We start from the raw sequence: 23,327 nt of genomic DNA on the forward strand, positions 1-23,327 counted from the left end.
GGTTTGTGAACATAGGTCAAATATTTTCGAAATTCTAACCTGGTGTATAGACATTTAGTAGATAACGGATATAAGAAAGTCAAAAATACCCAAGAAACAAAGCGAAAATACGGGTTTTGAACATTGATTAAACGGTTTTCTCTATTTCGATTGTATTTCTGCAACATTTTTTGTCACATGATTCCTCCGAAAGTTCAACTTTGTCCGGTTTGTGAAAAGTGACATTTTCTCTAAAACCCGGGCTTCGAGCACCGTTTATCTAGGTTTCAATGAAATTTCTACAGCATATTCTTGTAACATGTTTCCTAAAAGTAGATAACGGATATCAGTAAAACCCATCCAAATAACCGGATAGTGAAAAAATAGGCGCCACCGGGAGTTTGAATATTAACCCGTTTTCGCTATTTGAATAAAATGTTTACATTTTTTTGTAACATTTTTTCCCGAAAGTCGATCTTTGTATAGAGACATACAGTATATAACGGTTATAAGAATGTCAGAAAAGCCGGATAGTGAAGAAATAAGAATTTTCGCTAAAAAATTATGAATATTGGTTTACCGGTTATCTCTATTCGAATGACATTTCTACAAACTTTCGGAATTTTTGCGAAAACCCAGGTTTTGAAAATCGGTTATCAGGTTTTCTCTATATCAATGACATTTCTACAATTTTTTTTGTCATATAGTTACTTCGAAAGTCGAACTTGTAGAGACAATAGATAATGAATATAAAAAATAAAAAAACACCCATAAAACCGGATAGTAAACATTTGTAATTTTCGTGAAAATTCGAGTTTTGATCCTCGGTTAACCGGTTTTCGGAATCGAAAATTTCTACGAAATTGTTATGATTCCTTCGAAGTGACGGATATAGGGTAGTGACGGTATCGGATAGTAAACAAATCGAAATTTTCGCGAAATCCCGGGTTTTGAACATCGGTTATGAGGTTTTCTCTATATCAAAAATTTTGTATTATATATTTCCTTCGAAAGCCGAACTTCATGTAGGGACATATAGTAGTTTACGGATATAAAAAAAATCCCTTAAACCGGATAGTGAAAATTTGAATTTTTCGTGAAAATTCGAGTTTTGAACATCGGTTAACCGTTTTTTCCATTTCAATGAAAATTCTACAAAATTGTTTGTCATATGATTCATCCGAAGGAACGGATATAAGATAGTGAGAAAACCGCATATTGAACAAATCGAAATTTTCACGAAAATCCGGGTTTTGAACATCGGTTAAACGATTTTCTCCAATTCAATGAAAATACCAACATACAAAATTCTTTTTCATATGATTCCTCCGGATATAAGATAGTGAGGTTTTCTCTATATCAAAAATTTGTTATTATATATTTCCTTCGAAAGCCGAACTTTGTGTAGGGACATACAGTAGTTTACGGATATAAAAAAAATCCATAAAACCGGATAGTGAAAATTTGAATTTTTCGTGAAAATTCGAGTTTTGAACATCGGTTAACCGGTTTTTCCATTTCAATGAAAATTCTACAAAATTGTTTGTCATATGAGTCATCCGAAGGAACGGATATAAGATAGTGAGGAAACCGCATATTGAACAAATCGAAATTTTCGCGAAATCCCGGGTTTTGAACATCGGTTAAACGATTTTCTCCAATTCAATGAAAATACTAACATACAAAATTCTATTTCATATGATTGCTCCGGATATAAGATAGTGAGGATACCGGATAGTGAACAAATCGGAGTTTTCATGTAAACCCGGGTTTTGAACATCGGTTAAACGGTTTTCTCTATTTCAATATATTTCCTTCGAAAGTCGAGTTTTGTGTAGAGACATACACTAGATAACGAAAATCCGAGTTTTGAACCTCGGTTAACCGGTTTTCGGTATCGAAAATTTCTACAAAAAGTAGGAAAAAACCCCACCCATAAAACCAGATAGTGACAATTTGAAATTTTCGTGAACACACGAGTTTTCAAACTCGGTTAACCGGTTGTCGGAAACGAAAATTTGTAGAACATTTTTTGTCAACATTTTCCTCTGTAAATGGAACTTTGTGGAAAGACATACAGTAAGTAAAGAATATAAGAAAGTGAGAAAACTCCACAACTTGCTATTGTTGACAAAAGAACTTATGGGTACATGCGTTGCCAATTTGCCTTTTTTCCAGCTAGATCTGGCTTTTTTAAGTCGTTTGCCTTAAAATTTTTTAAACAATGGCAACACTATGCCATTTTCGGCCAAGGAGTTACAATAGCCGTTAAGCCGCTGGCCGTGAAGGTATTCCGTTCATAAGAAATGCACATAAACATATATCCACCCATCGCTTATCGCTATGGTTCTGTTTACAAAAATAGTTGCTTTACTTCAGTGATGCCAACTCAGATGTATAATCATAATTTGAACGTTTTTTCAGCTTTTTTAAGGAATGTTTGGCTAGATTGTAGAAATGTACATAAACAAATGTTCTCCTAACACTTATCGCTATGGTTATATTTACACACTTAGTTGTTTTTTCTCCAGTGATGCCAACTCCGTTGAATATTAATTAATTCAACGTTTTTTGCAGGTTTCCTAAGGCATGTTTAGCTGGATTGTAGTGGCATACTTTTAGACTTCAGACTCACATGTAGTTCATTGTCATGTCACATTAACTAGAAATACCTAATACAGGGTAGCAAACACTAAATGTTACCAAACTCAAACAATTCTATTATATTTGTGAGGAAATGTTTTTTATTGAATTAAAATTTAAAAAAAAATCTTGTAAATTTGGTGAAATAAACTCACAAATTTTCATCACTTTAATTTGCCTGGAAATTGAAGACCCTTTACATTTTAAACTACGGTTCCTTATGTGCGCCATCTTCCTTATACAATAAACATATAATTATTCCATAAAACATTGTGCCAAAGGAATTATCATAAGCTACTGTGATGGGGTTGCGCATTAAAAAGTCATGAAAACTTTTGGGGTTAGTTTCTTAGTCGTCATATTGCCATGGCAAACCACTTGTTCATGTCCACACATTGAAATTGTTATTCCTTTTTCTTTGGTTTTGGTTTTTTGCACTTATGTGTGTGTGTGAGTGAGTGTAGTGTATAACAGTTACCGGTATAAAACAGAACTTTCAGGCGGCAACTAACGCACTGAATAGATGATGTTACAGAGAATTTCATAAAAAAGCAACCCTGACACTTGTTGCTGCTGGCTGCTGAAAGCAACAACAAATAAACGTGAAACAAACCGAACAAGAAAGAAGCTCAGTTTTCAAAAAGGGAACGGAAAACATGTCAAGTGTTAATTTGGTTGCTATTACAATTGTTCGTTGTTTTTTTCTTTTATTTTAGTTCAACCTTTTCTTCCCTATAAAGTCGTTGGAAATAAGCGAAAAAGCAACGCGAAAAGCAAAAAAACACCAACGACAGATGTTTCAAATGTTACAGATTTATTTCAGCAGATAGGGTGAAAAATCCGGTTATGGTTATATTACAATGATGATCTAATAGGACAGATGTTTTTTTTTATTATATATTCAAGAATATGATTAAATTTAAGTGAAACCTAAACGTAAACCACAATATATGCATCAAGGATTTTTTCAAAATTTTATTTCTTTAGAAAAGTTTATTTCCATAGAAAATTTTGTCAAAATTTTATTTCTATAGAAAATTTTGTCAAAATTTTATTTCTATAGAATATGTTGTCAGAATTTTATTTCTATAGAAAATTTTAACAAAAATTTATTTCTATACAAAATTCAAACAAAATTTTATTTCTATAGAAAATTTTAACAAAAATTTATTTCTATAGAAAATTCAAACAAAATTTTATTTCTATAGAAATTTTGCCAAATTTTATTTCATATAGAAAATTTTGTCAAAATTTTATTTCCATAGAAAATTTTGTCAAAATTTTATTTCTACAGAAAATTTTGTCAAAATTTTATTTCTATAGAATATGTTGTCAGAATTTCATTTCTATAGAAAATTTTAACAAAATTTTATTTCTATAGAAAATTTTAACAAAATTTTATTTCTATAGAAAATTTTTACAAAATTTTATTTCTATAGAAAATTTTTACAAAATTTTATTTCTATAGAAAATTTTGTCAAAATTTTATTTCCATAGAAAATTTTGTCAAAATTTTATTTCCATAGAAAATTTTGTCAAAATTTTACTTCTATAGAAAATTTTAACAAAATTTTATTTCTATAGAATATGTTGTCAGAATTTCATTTCTATAGAAAATTTTGTCAAAATTTTATTTCTATAGAATATGTTGTCAGAATTTTATTTCTATAGAAAATTTTAACAAAAATTTATTTCTATACAAAATTCAAACAAAATTTTACTTCTATAGAAAATTTTAAAAAAATTTTATTTCTATAGAAAATTGTAACAAAATTTTATTTCTATAGAAAATTTTTACAAAATATTATTTCAATAGAAAATTTTGTCAAAATTTTATTTCCATAGAAAATTTTGTCAAAATTTTATTTCCATAGAAAATTTTGTCAAAATTTTATTTCTATAGAAAATTTTGTCAAAATTTTATTTCTATAGAATATGTTGTCAGAATTTCATTTCTATAGAAAATTTTAACAAAATTTTATTTCTATAGAAAATTTTAACAAAATTTTACTTCTATAGAAAATTTTAACAAATTTTTATTTCTATAGAAAATTTTGTCAAAATTTTATTTCTATAGAAAATTTTAACAAAATTTTATTTCTATAGAAAATTTTTACAAAATTTTATTTCTATAGAAAATTTTTACAAAATTTTATTTCTATAGAAAATTTTTACAAAATTTTATTTCTATAGAAAATTTTGTCAAAATTTTATTTCCATAGAAAATTTTGTCAAAATTTTATTTCCATAGAAAATTTTGTCAAAATTTTACTTCTATAGAAAATTTTAACAAAATTTTACTTCTATAGAAAATTTTTTATTTCTATAGAAAATTTTGTCAAAATGTATTTCTAAGAAAATTTTAAATTTTTATTTCTATAGAAAATTTTGTCAAAATTTTATTTCTATAGAAAATTTTGTCAAAATTTTATTTCTATAGAATATGTTGTCAGAATATTTCTATAGAAAATTTTGTCAAAGATTTTATTTTTATAGAAAATTGTAATGAAATTTTATTTCTATAGAAAATTTTTGCAAAATTTTATTTCTAAAGAAAATTTTGTCAATATTTTATTTCTATAGAAAATTTTTGTCAAAATTTATTTCTAAGAAAATTTTGACAAAATTTTATTTCTATAGAAAATTTTGCCAAACTTTTATTTCTATAGATATTTATGTCAAAACTTTATTCTATACAAAATTTTGTTAAAATTTTATTTCCATAGAAAAATTTGTTAAAATTTTATTTCTATAGAAAATTTTGTAAAAATTTTATTTCTATAGAAAATTTTAACCAAATTTTTTTCTTAAGTAAATTTTATCAAAATTTTATTTCTATAGAAAATTTTTGCAAAATTTTATTTCTAAAGAAAATTTTGTCAATATTTTATTTCTATAGAATATTTTTGTCAAAATTTATTTCTAAGAAAATTTTGACAAAATTTTATTTCTATAGAAAATTATAACAAACTTTTTTTCTATAAATAATTATGTCAAAATTTTATTCTATACAACATTTTGTTAAAATTTTATTTCCATAGAAAAATTTGTTAACATTTTATTTCTATAGAAAATTGTAACAAAATTTTATTTCTATAGAAAATTTTGTAAAACTTTTATTTCTATAGAAAATTGTAACAAAATTTTATTTCTTTAGAAAATTGTAACAAAATTTTATTTCTTTAGAAAATTTTAACAAAAATTTTGTTCTATTTTTATTTTTTTAACCAAATTTTATTTCTATAGAAAATTTTGTCCAAATTTTATTTCTATAGAAAATTTTTTTCAAAATTTTATTTTCATAGAAAAATTTGTCAAAATAGATTTTTTTTTCAAAATTTTATTTCTTTTAAAAAATTATGTCAAACTTTTATTTCATATTGAACATTTTGTCAAAATTTTATTTCTATAGAAAATTTTGCCAAAATTTTATTTCTATAGAAAATTTTCCTAAAATTTTATTTCTATAGAAAATTTTGTCAAAATTTTATTTCTGTAGAAAATTTTGTCAAAATTTTATTTCTATAGAAAATTTTGTCAAAATTTTATTTCTATAGAAAATTTTTTAAAAATTTTATTTCTATAGAAAATTTTGTAAAAATTTTATTTCTGTAGAAAATTTTGTCAAAATTTTATTTCTGTAGAAAATTTTGTCAAAATTTTATTTTTTTTTCTCAAACTCATTTATTTGCAATCTATTTACAAAGAAATAATAAGCAAAATTGTATAAAACATTATAAATAACAGATATTTCAAGTTCTATTAAACTTAAAAATTAATACAATTTTCTTTTTTTTTAACGTAATCTTGTTTGAAATAATAATATCAAATACTATTATGGTGCTTAATTATGTATTTATAACAAGAATATTTTTGTTTATTTTCTAAATTGGAGATCTAAAACATGAAGTCTTTTAAGCCTTTTAATCTCATCACTATCATCTAAGAGTGTTATAGCTAAGATATTTGGATGGTAGCTAAGTCTATTGAGATACTTGGAACTATATCTGCTAATTTCCTGCATAACAGTTGGCATATTTAAATCATTGTGTATCGTAGAATTTCTAACATACCATGGTGCTTTAACAATTGTTCTAAGGGTCTTTGACTGAAATCTTTGCAAGATTTCAATATTAGAGGTGCTGGCTGTTCCCCAGAGCTGTATACCGTACGTCCATACGGGTTTTAAAATCGTTTTGTAGATCAAAACTTTGTTCTCTAAACTTAGTTTAGACTTTTCTCCAAGTAGCCAATAGAGTTGTTTCATTTTCAGATTTAATTGTGTTCGTTTAGTTTTTATATGTGTTTGCCAATTCAGCTTTCTATCAATATGTATTCCAAGATATTTAACGCTGTTCGCTCTAGGTATAAACACGCCATTTAATGAAAGGCGTGGACAATCTCCCAATCTCAAAAAAAATCGTATATAGCAGTGGCCCTAACACGCTAAAATTTTATTTCTATAGAATATTTTGTCAAAATTTTATTTCTATACGAAAATTTTGTCAAAAATGTTATTTCCATAGAAAATTTTAACAAAATTTTATTTCTATAGAAAATTTTATTCGAAATTTTCTATAGTAAATTTTTGTCAAAATTTTATTCGAAATTTTATTCTATAGAAATAGAAAATTTTGTCAAACTTTTATTTCTATATTGAAAATTTTGTCGCATACCCATTAAGCCAAATGTAATCGAGTTTAAATAATTGTTCATTTTATAGAAATCGGATTCATGCTTTTTTAAGTTACAACTCAAATGACCTGCCAATGTCCTTCTTTCATTAATGGTTTCATGTTTGTTTGTTTTTTCTTTGTTTTTTCAACAAAAAACGAACAAAAAGCCCGTCATACGGCCATCAATGGAATCGTTCCGGAATCGTTGCCTTTCTATATTCTTCTTGTGAAAAGAAACTTAGGGAAACATAATGCTTGTCGGCTCCATCATCCATTTATAGCAAAAGGGACCATTGAATATTCCACTGCCTTCTTCATGAATGGTGTTGTACTCGGTGGATGTTGCTTTTGGATGTTGACATAATTAAGAATAATGTGTGAAATACTTTTAACGATTATGGGTGTTATGTGATGCTGCCGATGATTATGATGTTTATGTTGACAATGATGATGATGCTGAGCTGATATGACTGAAAATTGAAGATCGCTTGCCCGAGTAAAGCTCATGAAAAAGACCAGTAGACCAAGCCATTATAATTTACAAAACGACGACTTGAATGTTTTTTTTTTTCGTCATTTTTGGTTGTTGAATTTTGTCCTATAAATCAAAAGATTTTTCATTTTGAGAAGACTTGAAGATTGATGGGACAAAGAGACCATGGATTTTGTTTTCTGAAGGGTCAATGAACCAATGAAATTACACTAGTTTTTCTTATCGATCTCCAAATAGGGAAAATTTATTTTTAAAAATAAATGGCTATGCTATAAAAATTCACATTTATATATCAGCTGGATTTGACCTTAAGACTAGAATGTAGCTAACTTTAAAATTTTATTATAGGCAAATGATGACAGATGATAGTTTTAGTTTGGGGAAAATTTTTTTAGGGGAGGGAATAGCAAGGGAATTTTAAGCTTTTAATCTTGTATACATATTAAAAAGATTAACGAAAATTATAGTTGTCAAAATAATTATAGAGACATTTGTTGTTCTCAATACAAAAAAATACGAAAAGACTTCCGTAAGTTATAAAAATTTTCTATAGAAATAAAATTTTCTATAGAAATAAAATTTTGAGAAATTTTTTTCTATACAAATAAAATTTTAACAAAATTTTCTATAGAAATAAAATTTTGAGAAAAATTTTTTCTACAGAAATAAACTTTTGACAAAATTTTCTATAGAAATAAAATTTAGACAAAATTTTCTATAGAAAATAAAATTTTGGCAAAATTTTCTACAGAAATAAAATTTTGAGAAAATTTTCTATATGAAATCAAATCTTGACAAAAAATTTTTATATGAAATAAAATTTTGTACAAAATTTTCTATAGAAATAAAATTTGGAGAATTTTCTATAAAAATAAAATTTTGGACAAAGTTTTGTGTAGAAATAAAATTTTGACAAAATTTTCTATAGAAATAAAATTTTGCAAAATTTTCTACAGAAATAAAATGTTGACAATATTTTCTATAGAAATAAAATTTTGACACTATTTTCTATAGAAATAAAATTTTGACAAAATGTTCTATATGAAGGTTAAAACAAGATTAGGTTAAAGTGGCAGCCCGATTAAATTTCGGTCTCACTTAGACTATTCAGTCCATTGTGATAAAAAGTGACACAATTTTCTATATGAAATAAAATTTTGACAAAATTTTCTATAGAAATAAAATGTTGCCAAAAATTTTTATAGACATAAAATTTTGAGAAAATTGCCTATGGAAAAAGAATTTTCAGAAAATTTCCTATTTTAAATAAAATTTTCTACAGAAATAAAATTTTAACAAAATTTTCTATGTGAAGTAAATTATTATCAAGATTTTTCATAGAAATAACATTTTGGACAAAATTTTCTAAAGAAATAAAATTTTAACAAAATTTTCTATGTGAAGTAAAATATTGTCAACATTTTTCGTAGAAATGAAATGTTGCAAAAATTTTCTATAGAAATAAAATTTTGGACAAAATTTTCTAAAGAAATAAAATTTTCTAAAGAAATAAAAACAAAATATTCTATGGACATAAAATTTTGACAAAATTTTCTACAGAAATAAAATTTTGCAAAAATTGTCTATACAAATACAATTTTGAGAAAATTTTCTGCAGAAATAAAATTTTGTTTGGGCAAGCCCTATAGACTGCAAGATGGTTGGATGGACGCACGTTTCGGAATTACCACATTCCTCATCAGCACCCACTACTTGCAGCAAAACTATCAACCAATTATCAGAATAAATTCAGGCAGTTCACTAAACCCAAAAGTGAACCACACTTGAATCTTCCGAAACAAGGTTTACACGATAGCCGGCTTATGCCGAAATAAATTCGTACAAACATGTCTCTTTTCCTTTGCCACCGTCAAATCATCGATTTGAGTGCAGTTGGCTGGGTTTATTTTGAGCGTGCTTCCTCTTTTTTTGCATTCGTTTTGTTTTGTTATTGTTGGTTTTTTCTTTAATCATTGTTGTTGTTTTTGATTTTAGCTTAAAACCATGCATTGACTAAACTACAAGTGTAGCTTAATCAACTTAACCATCTTGCAGTCTATAGGGCTTTGCCCAAATAAATTTGACAAACAATCTTTTCCTCTGTTGGTTAAGCTACACTCGTAGTTTAGTCAATGCATGGTTTTAAGCTGAAATGAAAAACAACAACAATGATTAAAGAAAAAACCAACAATAACAATACAAAACGAATGGAAAAAAAATTTTTGGCAAAATTTTCTATATAAAATAAAATGTTGACAATATTTTCTATAGAAATAAAATTTTGACAAAATTGTCTATATAAAATAAAATTTTGACAAAATTTTCTAAAGAAATGAAATTTTAACAAAATTTTCTAAGGAAATAAAATTTTAACAAAATTTTCCACAGAAATAAAATTTTGCAAAAATTTTCTATAGAAATACAATTTTGAGAAAATTTTCTATAGAAATAAGAAAATTGTGAATAAGACAGAGAAAGACATACCGAGAGAAGTGCAATGGATTCTCTCACTGGGTCCAAAACATGCTCTCCCGCATAACAATAAAAGTTTTCCACTATTACAAGTTATCGCCGAAGGAGAAGATTGTGTACAGACAATTGAGAGCAGAGAGGAACAAGAGATGGCGAGAACAAAATTGACAACATTGATAAACGATCATTTACGAAGATCACAAATGAACTTAAGAGATAAATACATATCAAGCACAGTGGTACAGACACGACAATATTTAAAGGAAAATGATGACATTCTAATTCTTAGTGCTGACAAAGGGGGAAAAACGGTTGCAATGAATAAAATTGACTATGATCTAAAGATGAAAGAAATATTACACGATATGTGTACGTACAAACGAATAAAAATTGATCCCACCACTAGACTCCAAACGAAGAACAACAAATTAGTGGAAAAACTTTACAATCTCAATATTATTACCGAACAAGAGAAAAACAAGTTGACAAGCAGGACCGCAGTAGCTCCAAGGATTTACGGACTTCCAAAAATACATAAGGAGAGCACACCATTAAGACCTATTTGTTCTTCGATAGACTCGCCATCGTACAATTTATGTAAATACATAGTAGGTATATTAAGAAATATAACACTTGACTCTAAATATAATGTTAAGGACTCTGCGGATTTTAAGATAAGATTGGAAAATATGACGATTGAAGATGATGAAGTTTTAATATCCTTTGACGTGGTGTCATTATTTCCAAGCATTCCGGTATAGCTAGCAATTCAGACGATTGAAAGAAAATGGACCATAATTGAGCAGTATACGAACATGACGAAGGATTAATTCATAGATTTAATTACATTTTGTATCAAGGACACCAGATATTTTAAATTTGAGGACAAGATTTATGAGCAATTAAAAGGTATGCCAATGGGTTCCCCTGCTTCACCAATTGTAGCAGACATTATTATGGAGGAACTTTTAGACGAAGTATTTAAAAATATTACTAAACCACCGATATTAACAAAATACGTAGATGACATCTTCGCAATCATAAAGGCATCAGAAGTCGACGAAACACTAAAGGCCTTAAACTCATTTAATAGACAAATTCAATTTACAAAGGAATTAGAACAGGACAATAAACTACCATATCTTGACGTAATAATACATAGACAAGGAAAGCAACTGAGACTAAATTGGTACCAAAAACCAACGGCTTCTGGGAGACTGCTCAATTTTTACTCTAAGCACAGTAAACGTATAATAATCAATACAGCGACAAATTTCATACGAAGGATATTTAATATTAGTGATCCAGAATTTCATTCTGAAAATGAAAATAAAATTAAACGAATTCTCCAAGACAACAATTTCCCACAACGAACGATATATCAACTCTTATCGAAAGTAAAAGCCAACCTACACAACAACCGAGAATTGACCAAGAAAAAGGATTCAAAAATATACAAACCAGTGACATATATACCAAACTTCTCCGAGAGACTGTCCAAGTCTGACATATACAATAAAGAAAAATATCAACTCGCGTTAAAAACTACAAACACTGTCAACGGATTATTTAGTAAAACAAAAACAAAAATTAAGAATGAAGACCAACACAACGTAGTATATAAGATAAAATGCAACGGTGACAAATCCAACTTATGCCAAAAGACATATATTGGTACGACAATGACAAAATTAAAAACAAGATTGTCTTCACATAAATCGGATATAAAAACAACAGACAAACCAATGGAACAAAAAACAGCACTTGCGGCCCACTGTACATTGACTGGTCACAAACCTAACTTTAATAACGTAGAAATCCTATGCAAGGAAAACAACTACAGACGAAGATTTACTCTGGAAATGTTACACATAATTAACACTCCCACTAACGAGAGAATAAACTATAAAAAAGATATTGAGAACTGCGCGAGAATATATCGACATACGATACAAAAACACAGGAGAAAGTGATCACCAGTAGAAAACCAGACAGCGAAGTAACAAGACATCGGATAAAATGTAAATGACAATAGTTTGACTTTAATTTGTGAATTTTGTAATTAACTTTTGTTTAATTTTGTAATTTGTAGCCTTGAAAACAGTCTGACGAAGTCAACTGAAATATCGGAAAATAAAAAACTAGAAACCAACAATTTCGAGTTTAATTTATAGACCTACAGCCGAGATTATGAGATAAAAATCAAAAAAAAAAAAAAAAAAGAAATAAAATTTTGACAATATTTTCTATAGAAATAAAATTTTGGCAAAATTTTCTATATAAAATAACATTTTTGCAAAATTTTTTATATGTAATAAAATTTTGACAAAATTTTCTATATGAAATACAATTTTGACACAATTTTCTATATGAAATAAAATTTTAACAAAATTCGACTTAAATAGATTTTTTTTTTAAATTTTATTTCTACAGAAAATTTTGTCATAAATTTTTTTCCTATAGAAATTTAATATTGACAAATTTTCTATAGAAATACAATTTAGATACAATTTTTTAAAAATTTTAATTCTTTAGGAATTTTCTCAAAATTTCATTTCTATAAAAAAATTTGTCAAAATTTTATTTCTATAAAAATTTAGTCAAAATTTTATTTCACATACACCCTCAAAAAAATCGCTTCTTTAACATATGTTCCAAACATATTTTGCAGGAAGCACATATATTATTGGATACTGCCGAAACATTAATATGTTTGTTTTATGTGAACATATTATATGTTTGGAAGCATTTTCAGCCCAAAAATATTATATGCTTGGAAGAATTTCTACGAAATATTTTAGTTCTTGGCACCTTTTTCTGTAATACAAATAATGTTGAAGAAATTATTCACTTTTATACATTTTTTAAATTTTACCTTTCGCCTGCACGGAGAATCGAAGCCAAGCCAATACACTATCCACTGGACTACGTAGCTGTTATAGTCACCAGTAGATAATTATTGTTATAAGTTACATTTATATAGCATAGTTTGCAGCGCCCACGAGCCCATGCAAACATAACATAATTTAACAGAAACATACATTTGTTTGCCACGTGGAGAAGTGGTTAGCATGTCTGCCTTGCATGCAAAGGGTCGTGGGTTCAATCCCTGCTCCGACCGAACACTTTTTTTTTTTAATTTACACATTTATATTTATACTATATTAAATTTTTATAATGAAACTTCGAAATGTGGGTTATTAAAGATTTATAGTCAGTAACAGTGCTTGATATAAACGAAATTGACTGATTTTTGGATAAAATCTTATTTTTTATTGCAAAAATAATAATTTTGTAACAAAAAACTGTTTTTGGTACAAAACTTTAAAATTTGAAAGGAATTCAAAAACTCTAACAAAAGAAGAACGTGGAGTCGAGTATAAACATACATAAATAATTTTATAATATAAACATAAATTTATTTAGGCGTGAACAGTTTTTAACGCCACCATTTAACACGATCGCTCTAAAATGCCTTTTATTTTTCTTTACTAATTCATTATTTATGTTGATATCTTTCGTCAACTCTCCCGGTTTCCATCTCTATTTCTTTCTCTATACTCTATCTGTCGCTTTGAATAAAATATCACAACATATGTATGTTTAGTCGAAATTTGTAAATTTATATATGTTTGCATTCACACATATGATTTTTATGAAACATTCATGCCCCAAACATAATATATTCTAACATATTAACATAGATGTCCCAAACATTTAGTGTTAGTTTAGGAACATTACATGTTTGCACTTAAATATATTGTGTTTTAAAATTGTGCCCGAAACACATTTTGTTTATATCGGAACATATGGAAAACATATTTTTCTAACAGTGTAGAAAATGTAAAAATTTCATTTCTATAGGAATTTTTTTTCAAAATTTTATTTCTATAGGAAATTTTCTCACAATTTTGACAAAATTCTCCTTTTATTTTTTATTAAATAAAAATTCAATAAATTTACCTTGATCTATATTCTGAATGTAATTTAATTATAACATTGAACCTTATAAGAATTAAATTAACTCATTAATCATCACTTGACTCAAGATTCTTTTTTGCACATGTCTTCTTACGCTGTTGCTCTATATTATATATTTTGTTGATTGTGAAAACACAGATTGATTTATTTTATTTTTATAAAAATGTAGGTTTTGTTTTTGTTTACATTCCACCAGACGCATTTCTTCCGGTTATTGTTTGATTGTGTGTGAGTGTGTGCTCTTTTAATTATTTTTCCAATTTATTTACAACTATATTTCTTGAGAATTTTAAATGAATCATAATTACCACACAAAAATCTTGAACTATAATTACTTTACAAAATCCACTCGCCTCTAATCTCGTTAAAAGTAAATGGTCTTGCAGTTGTAATAATCCCTGGTACTCGGCATAAAATTGTGTTTGGTTGTAAAATGCAAAAATCCAAGCGTTTCATTTACGACAATTCATTCTTTAGGCCCCCCCACTCTCTCTCTCTCTCTCTCTCTTCCTCTGGCCCATAATTTACAATTGCTTTGAATTACAAACAAATAGCGTTAATTTGCTATAATTTTATTATGGCAACCAAACTGCTGCAATCATCATAACTAATTTCGGAAGTTCTTGTAACCATCAACGACACCAACCAACCCTCTTTGGATAGGCGAACACATATACATCCGCAACTACTTCCTCAATAGCCAACTTATAGGGTATACTATATATAGTACAAAGAGAAAATGGACGTGGGACTTGGGACCTTCCCTAGGCCCAGATTTATATTCGTTCTCTGCTTTTTTTTATTTGATGTAAGCTATCCACACCATTCATTGGAAACCATCAAAATGTGGTCGCATTGAATGATTACAATGGGAAGGGACTTTCACGTCTCTAGCCCTTCAGTATTTTGCCTGGGATTGATGGAAATAGGAAAAACCAAAGGAAAATATTGAAAAAAAACAACATTTTTTTATTTAAAAATATTTCAACGTTGATGGTTTTTTGTTATACTGTGATATAGTTCTTATTGTTTTGTGGTTGCCTCAATTCTCCCTAGCCTCATTACTTGGGCATATTGAAATTTTTTGCATTTGTTATTATTACTTTTACTAAGCGTTTACTGCTGTAACCGAAGCCCAGTCGCCGTGGCATTGTAACAAAAAAAAAATATATGGAACGATAAGAAAAACGTACAAGTCTATGGTAATTTTTTCAATAAAGTGAGAACAGTGGCTCGAAGTGTCTCTTACAAAGGAGGTGTCCATATATTATCCTAAAAAAGAAAACGGTTTATTTATTAAAATTAAATAATATCTCTAAGAAAGTGCATAAACAAAAAATAACTTTAAAATTTTAACAGAGTTGAAAAAAACGAAATCCAAAAAAAAATTTTTCAATCAAAAAAAAAAAAAAAAAAACAAAAGCCTCGTCTTGTTAATACTACAATTTTCGCGATTGAAGCAGTGGTTATTTTTTAAATAAAGTAAGAACAGTGCCCCAAAGGATTTCCAACAAAGCAATTGAAAAAGTCCTAATTAATGTTTCTTAATTTTGAAAAAATTTTCTATAGAAATAAAATTTTGAAAAAATTTTCTATAGAAATTAAAGTTTTGAAAAAATTTCTATGGAAATAAAATTTTGAGAAAATTTTCCATAGAAATAAACTTTTGAAAAAATTTCCCATAGAAATAAAATTTTGAGAAAATTTGCTATAGTAATAAAAATTTCTATAGAAATGCAATTTTATCATAATTTTGTCAAAATTCAATTTCTATAGAAAATTTGTCAAAATTTAATTCCAATAGAAACCAAATTTCTATAGAAATAAAATTTTAACAAAATTTTCTATATGAAATAAAATTTTAACAAAATTTTTAAAGAAATAAAATTTTGACAAAATTTTCTATAGAAATAAAATTTTGAAAAAATTTTCTATAGAATTAAAATTTTCAGAAAATTTTCTATAGAAATAAAATTTTGACCAAATTTTCATAGAAAGAAAATTTTGAGACAATTTTCTATAGAAATAAAATTTTTACAAAATTTTCCATAGAAATAAAATTTTGACCAAATTTTCTACAGCAATAAAATTTTGACAAAAATTTCTATACAAATAAAATTTTGACAAATTTTTCTATATGAAATACAATTTTGAAAAAAATTCTATAGAAATAAAATGTTGACAAAATTTTCCATAGAAAGAAAATTATGAGACAATGTTCTATAGAAATTAAATTTTGAAAAAAAATTTATTTCTATAGAAAATTTTGTTAAAATTGTATTTCTATATAAAATTTTTATCAAAATTTTTATTTCTATAGAAAATTTTGTCAAAATTTTATTTGTATTAAAAATTTTGTAAAATAAGTTATTTCTTTAGAAAATTTTGTCAAATAAGTTATTTCTTTAGAAAAATTGGTCAAAATTTTATTTCTGTAGAAATAATTTCTATATTTTCTACATTTGTCAAATTTTTATTTCTATAGAAAATAATTTTTTCAAAATAAAATTTAAAAAAAATAATAATATATGTAAATAAATAAATTTTGTAAAACTTTTCTATATGAAATAAAATTCTGACAACATTTTTTTTTGACAAAATTTTCTATAGAAATCAAATTTTGGACAAATATTTCTATATATATCAAATTGTGGACAAATATTTCTATAGAAATAAAATTTTGGACAACATTTTCTAAAGAAATAAAATTTTGGACAAAATTATCTATAGAAATAAAATTTTGAAAAAATTTTCTATATGAAATAAAATTTTGACAAAATTTTCTATATGAAATAATCAAATCAAAAAGCAAAAGCAGAAATTAATTGGAAAATACCATACATTAATTTTTTACATCAATCAATTTCGTGATTGAAATCAACAAAAAATTTTCTATACAAATCAAATTTTGACAAAATTTTCAATATGAAATCAAATTTTGATAAAAAATTTTCTATACAAATAAAATTTTGACAAAATTTTTCTATATGAAATACAATTTTGAAAAAAATCTATAGAAATAAAATTTTGACTAGATTTTCCATAGAAAGAAAGTTTTGAGACAATTTTCTTAGAAATTAAATTTTGAAAAAAATTTTATTTGTATTAAAAATTTTGTCAAATAAATTATTTCTTTAGAAAATTTTGTCAAATAAGTTATTTCTTTAGAAAATTTTGTCAAAATTTTATTTCTGTAGAAATACTTTCTATATTTTCTACATTTGTCAAAATTTTATTTCTATAGAAAAAATTTTTTCAAAATTTATTTTCTATTTCTATAGAAAATATATTAAATTTCTATAGAAATAAAATTTTGACAAAATTTTCTATATGAAATAAAATTCTGACAACATTTTTTATAGAAATAAAATTTTGACAAAATTTTCTATAGAAATCAAATATTGGACAAAATTTTCTATAGAAATCAAATTTTGGACAAATATTTCTATAGAAATACAATTTTGGACAAAATTATCTATAGAAATAAAATTTTGACAAAATTTTCTCTATGAAACCAAATTTTGATAAAAAATTTTCTATTCAAATAAAATTTTGACAAAATTTTTCTATATGAAATTCAATTTTGAAAAAAATCTATAGAAATAAAATTTTGACAAAATTTTCCATGGAAATAAAATTTTGACAAAATTGTCAAATTTTATTTCCATGGATAATTTTGTCAAAATTTTCCATAGAAAGAAAATTTTGAGACGATTTTCTATAGAAATTAAATTTTGAAAAAAAATTTATTTTGTCAAATTTTTATTTGTATTAAAACTTTTGTCAAATAAGTTATTTCTTTAGAAAATTTTGTCAAAATTTTATTTCTGTAGAAATAATTTCTATATTTTCTACATTTGTCAAAATTTTATTTCTATAGAAAATAAATGTGTCAAAATTTTATTTCTATAGAAAATAAATTTTTCAAAATTTATTTTCTATTTCTATATATTCTATATATAAATATTCTATATATAAATAAATTTAATTTCTAAAGAAAATTTCTATAGAAATAAAATTTTGACAAAATTTTCTATATGAAATAAAAAATGGAAAAAAAAATTCTATAGAAATAAAATTTTGCCAAAATTTTCTATAGAAATAAAATTAAAAAAAAAAAATAATATATGTAAATCGAATTTTGTAAAAATTTTCTATATGAAATCAAATTCTGACAAAATTTTTATAGAAATAAAATTTTGACAAAATTTTCTATGGAAATAAAATTTTGGACAAAATTTTCTATAGAAATAAAATTTTGGACAAAATTTTCTATAGAAATAAAATTTTGGACAAAATTTTCTATTGAAATAAAATTTTGACAACATTTTCTATATGAAATAAAATGTTGACTAAATTTTGACAAAATTTTTATACAAATTAAATTTTGACAAAATGTTCTATAAAAGTAAAATTTTTACCAAATTTTCTATAGAAATAAAATTTTGACCAAATTTTCTATAGAAATATAATTTTGACAAAATTTTCTGTAGAAATAAAAAATTTAACCAAATTTTCCATAGAAACAAGGTTTTGAGAAAATTTTCCATAGAAATAAAATTTTGACAAAATTTTCTTTATGAAATAAAATTTTGACACAATTTTCTATATGAAACAAAAATTTGAAAATTTTTTTTTATAGAAATGAAATTTTGGACAAAATTTTCTATATGAAATAAAACCTTGAGCAAAATTTTATAGAAATAAAATTTTGACAAAATTTGCTATAGAAATAAAATATTATCAAAATTAAATTTTTATAGAAAATTTTTATTGAAAATTTTTTCGAAATTTTATTTCTGTAATTTATTTCTATAGAAATTAAACTCAAACTATTAGTTGTATGTTGAAAGGGTGTCAAAATTTAATTTCTACAGACAATTTTGTCAAATTTTATTTCATATAGAAAATGTTATCAAAATTTTATATCTATAGAAAATTTTATCAAAATTTTATTTCTATAGAAAATTTTGTTGTTGATTTCAATAAAAAAAAATTGACAACATTTTCTATAGAAAAAGAAATTGACAAATTTTTCTATAGAAATAAAACTTTGAAAAAATTTCTATAGAAATAAAATTTTGAACAAATTTTCCATAGAAATAACATTTTGGACAAGATTTCCTATAGAAATAAAATTTTGGACAAAATTTTCTATAGAAGTAAAATTTTATCTAAATTTTATTTCTATAGAAAATTTGTAAAAATTTAACTTATATAGAAAATTTTTTAAAATTTAATTTCTTAATTTAATTTTATTTCTATAGAAAATTTGTCAAAATTTAATTTCTATAGAAAAAAATTCTATAGAAATTTTTTGAAAATTTTATTTCTATAGAATATTTGTACAAAATTTTATTTCTCTAGGAAAATTTTCAAAATTTGATTTATATAGAAAATTTTGTCGAAATTTTATTACAATAAAAAATTTGTCAAAATTTAATTTCTACAGAAAATTTTGTCAAAATTTTATTTCATATAGAAAATTTTAATTCTATAGAAAATATTGTTGTTGATATCAATAATTTTTATAGAAATAAAATTTCTATTGAAATAAAACTTTGTACAAAATTTTCTATAGAAATTAAGTTTTGGACAAAATTTTCTATAGAAATAAAATTTTTTACAAAATTTTCTAAAGAAATAAAATTTTTTACAAAATTTTCTAAAGAAATAAAATTTTAGATAATATTATCTATAGAAATAAAATTTTGAAAAAATTTCCTATAGAAATAAAATTGTGACAAAATATTCCATAGAAATAAAATTTTGGACAAAATTTTCTATAGAAATTAAGTTTTGGACAAAATTTTCTATAGTAATAAAATTTTGGACAAAATTTTCTATAGTAATAACATTTTGGACAAAATTTTCTATAGAAATAAATTTTTTGACAAAATTTTCTAAAGAAATAAAATTTGGACAATATTATTTATAGAAATAAAATTTTGAAAAAATTTCTAATAGAAATGAAATTGTGGCAAAATATTCCATAGAAATAAAATGTTGGACAAAATTTTCCATAGAAATAAATGTTTTGGCAAATTTTTCTATAGAAATAAAATTTTAACAAAATTTAACAAAAGAAATAAAAATTTTACCAAATTTTCCATAGAAATAAAATTTTGACAAATAGGAATACAATTTTAACAAAATTTTACCAAATTGCCAATGAAATAAAATTTTGAAAAAATATTCTATAGAAATAAAATTTTAACAAAATTTTCTATAGAAATAAAAGTTTTCGCAAAATTTTCTATAGAAATAGAAGTTTGACAAAATTTTCTGTAGAAATAAAATTTTGAAAAAATTTCTATAGAAATAAAATTTTGAAAAAATTTTCACTTTTGTACAAAATTTCCTATAGAAATAAAATTTGGACAAAATTTTCTGTAGAAATAACATTTTGACAAAATTTTCTAAATTAGTAAAAGTTTTCATATCGAAATCACAGTGTTTTTGTAGGATTGCAAAATATATTTGAGGTTTAACATTAACCATGGGCCCATATCATAAACTCAACTTCTCACTCATTCCCCTATCATCCGGTTGAAAAATTAAACCGAACTATTCCGTTTTGTAGACCAGAGGAAAAAAAGTGCCATTGAGAAATTCGTATGGCTACGAAAGAGAATTTTGTTGTTCTTGTTGTTGCCATATAAATAAATGAATAGAAAGTTGAAAGTGCATGGAGGGATGGATGGTGGGGGCAGAAAATAGCCAAACAACTTACTAACTTTTTCCAGAACTATATGGCGGTATTCAGGAAACAGAAATGCTCCATCATCAGACAATGAGTGTCATGTCGTAGGAAAAGAGGTCTGGGGTGGGTATGTTAGGGGGGGGTGGATAAAGTAAAATCAACTTTAGCCATGAGTTTGGGAGGGGTCGTAAGGTCATTGACTTTTCATGTCTATGAAGGCAGTCAAGCGAAAACTATGTCTAGGGTGGTTTAGGGAGTTAGTGGAAAAAAATCCACAATAGTTGGAGTTGCCTTGGCCATGGTTGCGTTTTAGTAAATTCAAGTTTTTATTCTTGAAAACCCCAGTCCAGTCCTCTACAACCAACAAGATTAGCAAGCCCTTGAATGAAGGTTTTATGTCGGTTGGTTTGTTGTGATTTACACGCTTGGACAAAATGCTCTTGAATTGTTTTTGTTTTCTTATATTTATTTTTGTTGTTCTTGTTGGTTTTTCTTATTATCGAAAACCTTGAACTAGAACAAGTCATGCGATCCCACTTATAATTATTGTTTTTTTTCACCATTTGTTATTGAAATTAATTTTTAATAATGGATTTTCTTTTTATTGTTTCTTTACAGATTAAAAATCTCACCAATCTAGCCGATACTTGCGGCGGAAGTATTGGTAAAAGTGCCATTGCAACTGGTGGTAGCAACAGTAACAGTTGCTATACCAGTCCCTCCAAGTTGAATTCAATAGGAGGTGACTATCATCAAAATTTCCTCACCTCACAGTTGCCATCGTCGGGAGGAGTATTGTTGTCATCCTCACCGGGTGTGGCTGGTGGTGTAAAACTACGCAAATTCTCGGATCGCTGTCTTACTTCGTCCTCCTCTCCATCGTCATCATCTTCTACCGGTGCTGGTGAAGGTGGTGGCTCATCTTCGCATTCATATCGCATTTCAATGGCCAATCTAGAAGAAACACAAGAGTCCGAACTTGATGTCATCTTGGGCGAGCTGAGTTTGCTCGAGGCACAAATAGCCACAGGAGATGCCAATTTTCTACCGGCCGCTGGAGCGCCCGGTGGCATGTGTACCCCCTCCTCGACACGCACGCATTCACGCACAAATTCCACCATATCGGGGGCTACATCGATATCTGGATCGTCGGAGGGCGGCAGCAGTAGTACTTCACATTCTCTATGTTCCTCATCGGGTATATCGGAAAACGGTAGCCATGCTAGCCATAATCCTTCCTTGCAATCATCGAACAATGGTCCTACAACAACACAACTAAGAGAGCCCCGTACGGAATCGCCCGACAATGATTCAGCCTTTAGTGATACGGTTTCATTATTGTCCAGCGAATCATCCGCTTCCTCGGGCATGAGTTCGGCTTTGCATCATAAACGTCTTATGCATCATCAGCATCAACCTGTCCTTCCCCTGTCGGGCAATACAAAGGCGGCCAAAATTCAATTGGCTTTACATAAATTGGAAACAGCCCCCATAAGGAGATTGTTTGTGAAGGCTTTTACCTCGGATGGAGCTTCCAAGTCATTGTTAGTCGATGAACGTATGACGTGCGGGCATGTGACACGTTTATTGGCCGATAAGAATCATGTACAAATGCAACCACAATGGGCTTTAGTAGAGAATTTAGGCGATTTACAAATGGGTAAGTATAAAAAAAATGAATTTCATGTGAAAAGTCAAGGGGCAAGAGGAAAAGGTGGAGAAAATATGGTAATTGAGGAAAATATCGAATGTCCAAACCTCGTTATGGGTCTCATGGTCATAAAATTGATTTCTATTGGATGGACGTTATTAGTGCATTGACATTTGGACTAAAGGCCTCGACATGGAAATATACCCTTGCCCTTGAGGTATTAAAGGAATATCTAAGAGAATACCTAATTTCCCTGCATCTTGGATTGACGCTATTATAGCAATGACATTAACGTAAAAGTCACGAGTTCAAAATATATCCTTGTCCATGACTTACGAATGAAATATCTAAGAGAATTTCTAATTTTCCCAAGCATGGTCCTGTATTTCGGCCGTCAATATGGCTCGTGTCTCGTGGGAATCGTGTCTGCTCCTTGTTGCCTTGAGGGCATCAATAATACATTTAAAATTTTGGAGGGGTCTGCATTGAAAATTCCCCATTCTAATACCTTCTTCGTTCGATTGTGTAAAATCACATATTCGATTCATATTCGTCCACCCAAAGCTCTATCCTCCTCAATAGTCTTCGGTTCACCTTTTTCGAATCCGTAGCTTGGCTGGAGCTGCTTGGTACTTTTTTTTGATCAAAGCGAAGAAACCCTTCGCAAATTTATATGATTGGCATTAAATCTGAATAATCCGAAAAACTCCAAAAGCAGCTGGCATTCAA

General features: G+C 26.4%; 1 protein-coding gene across 2 annotated transcripts in view; it reads left to right on the top strand.

Moving 5' to 3' along the window:
• The window catches only part of pico (ras-associated and pleckstrin homology domains-containing protein pico), a 152,827-nt gene that overhangs the window by 123,766 nt on the left and 5,734 nt on the right, over positions 1-23,327 (top strand). For both annotated transcript variants that reach the window (XM_075298657.1, XM_075298658.1), the window contains one exon: positions 21,566-22,607. In XM_075298657.1, the coding sequence (XP_075154772.1) occupies positions 21,566-22,607 (1,042 nt within the window). The remainder of the gene's footprint in view (positions 1-21,565; positions 22,608-23,327) is intronic.

The sequence above is a fragment of the Haematobia irritans genome, chromosome 3, assembly GCF_050003625.1.
Source record: "Haematobia irritans isolate KBUSLIRL chromosome 3, ASM5000362v1, whole genome shotgun sequence".
In the NCBI taxonomy this organism is placed as follows: Eukaryota; Metazoa; Arthropoda; class Insecta; order Diptera; family Muscidae; genus Haematobia; species Haematobia irritans.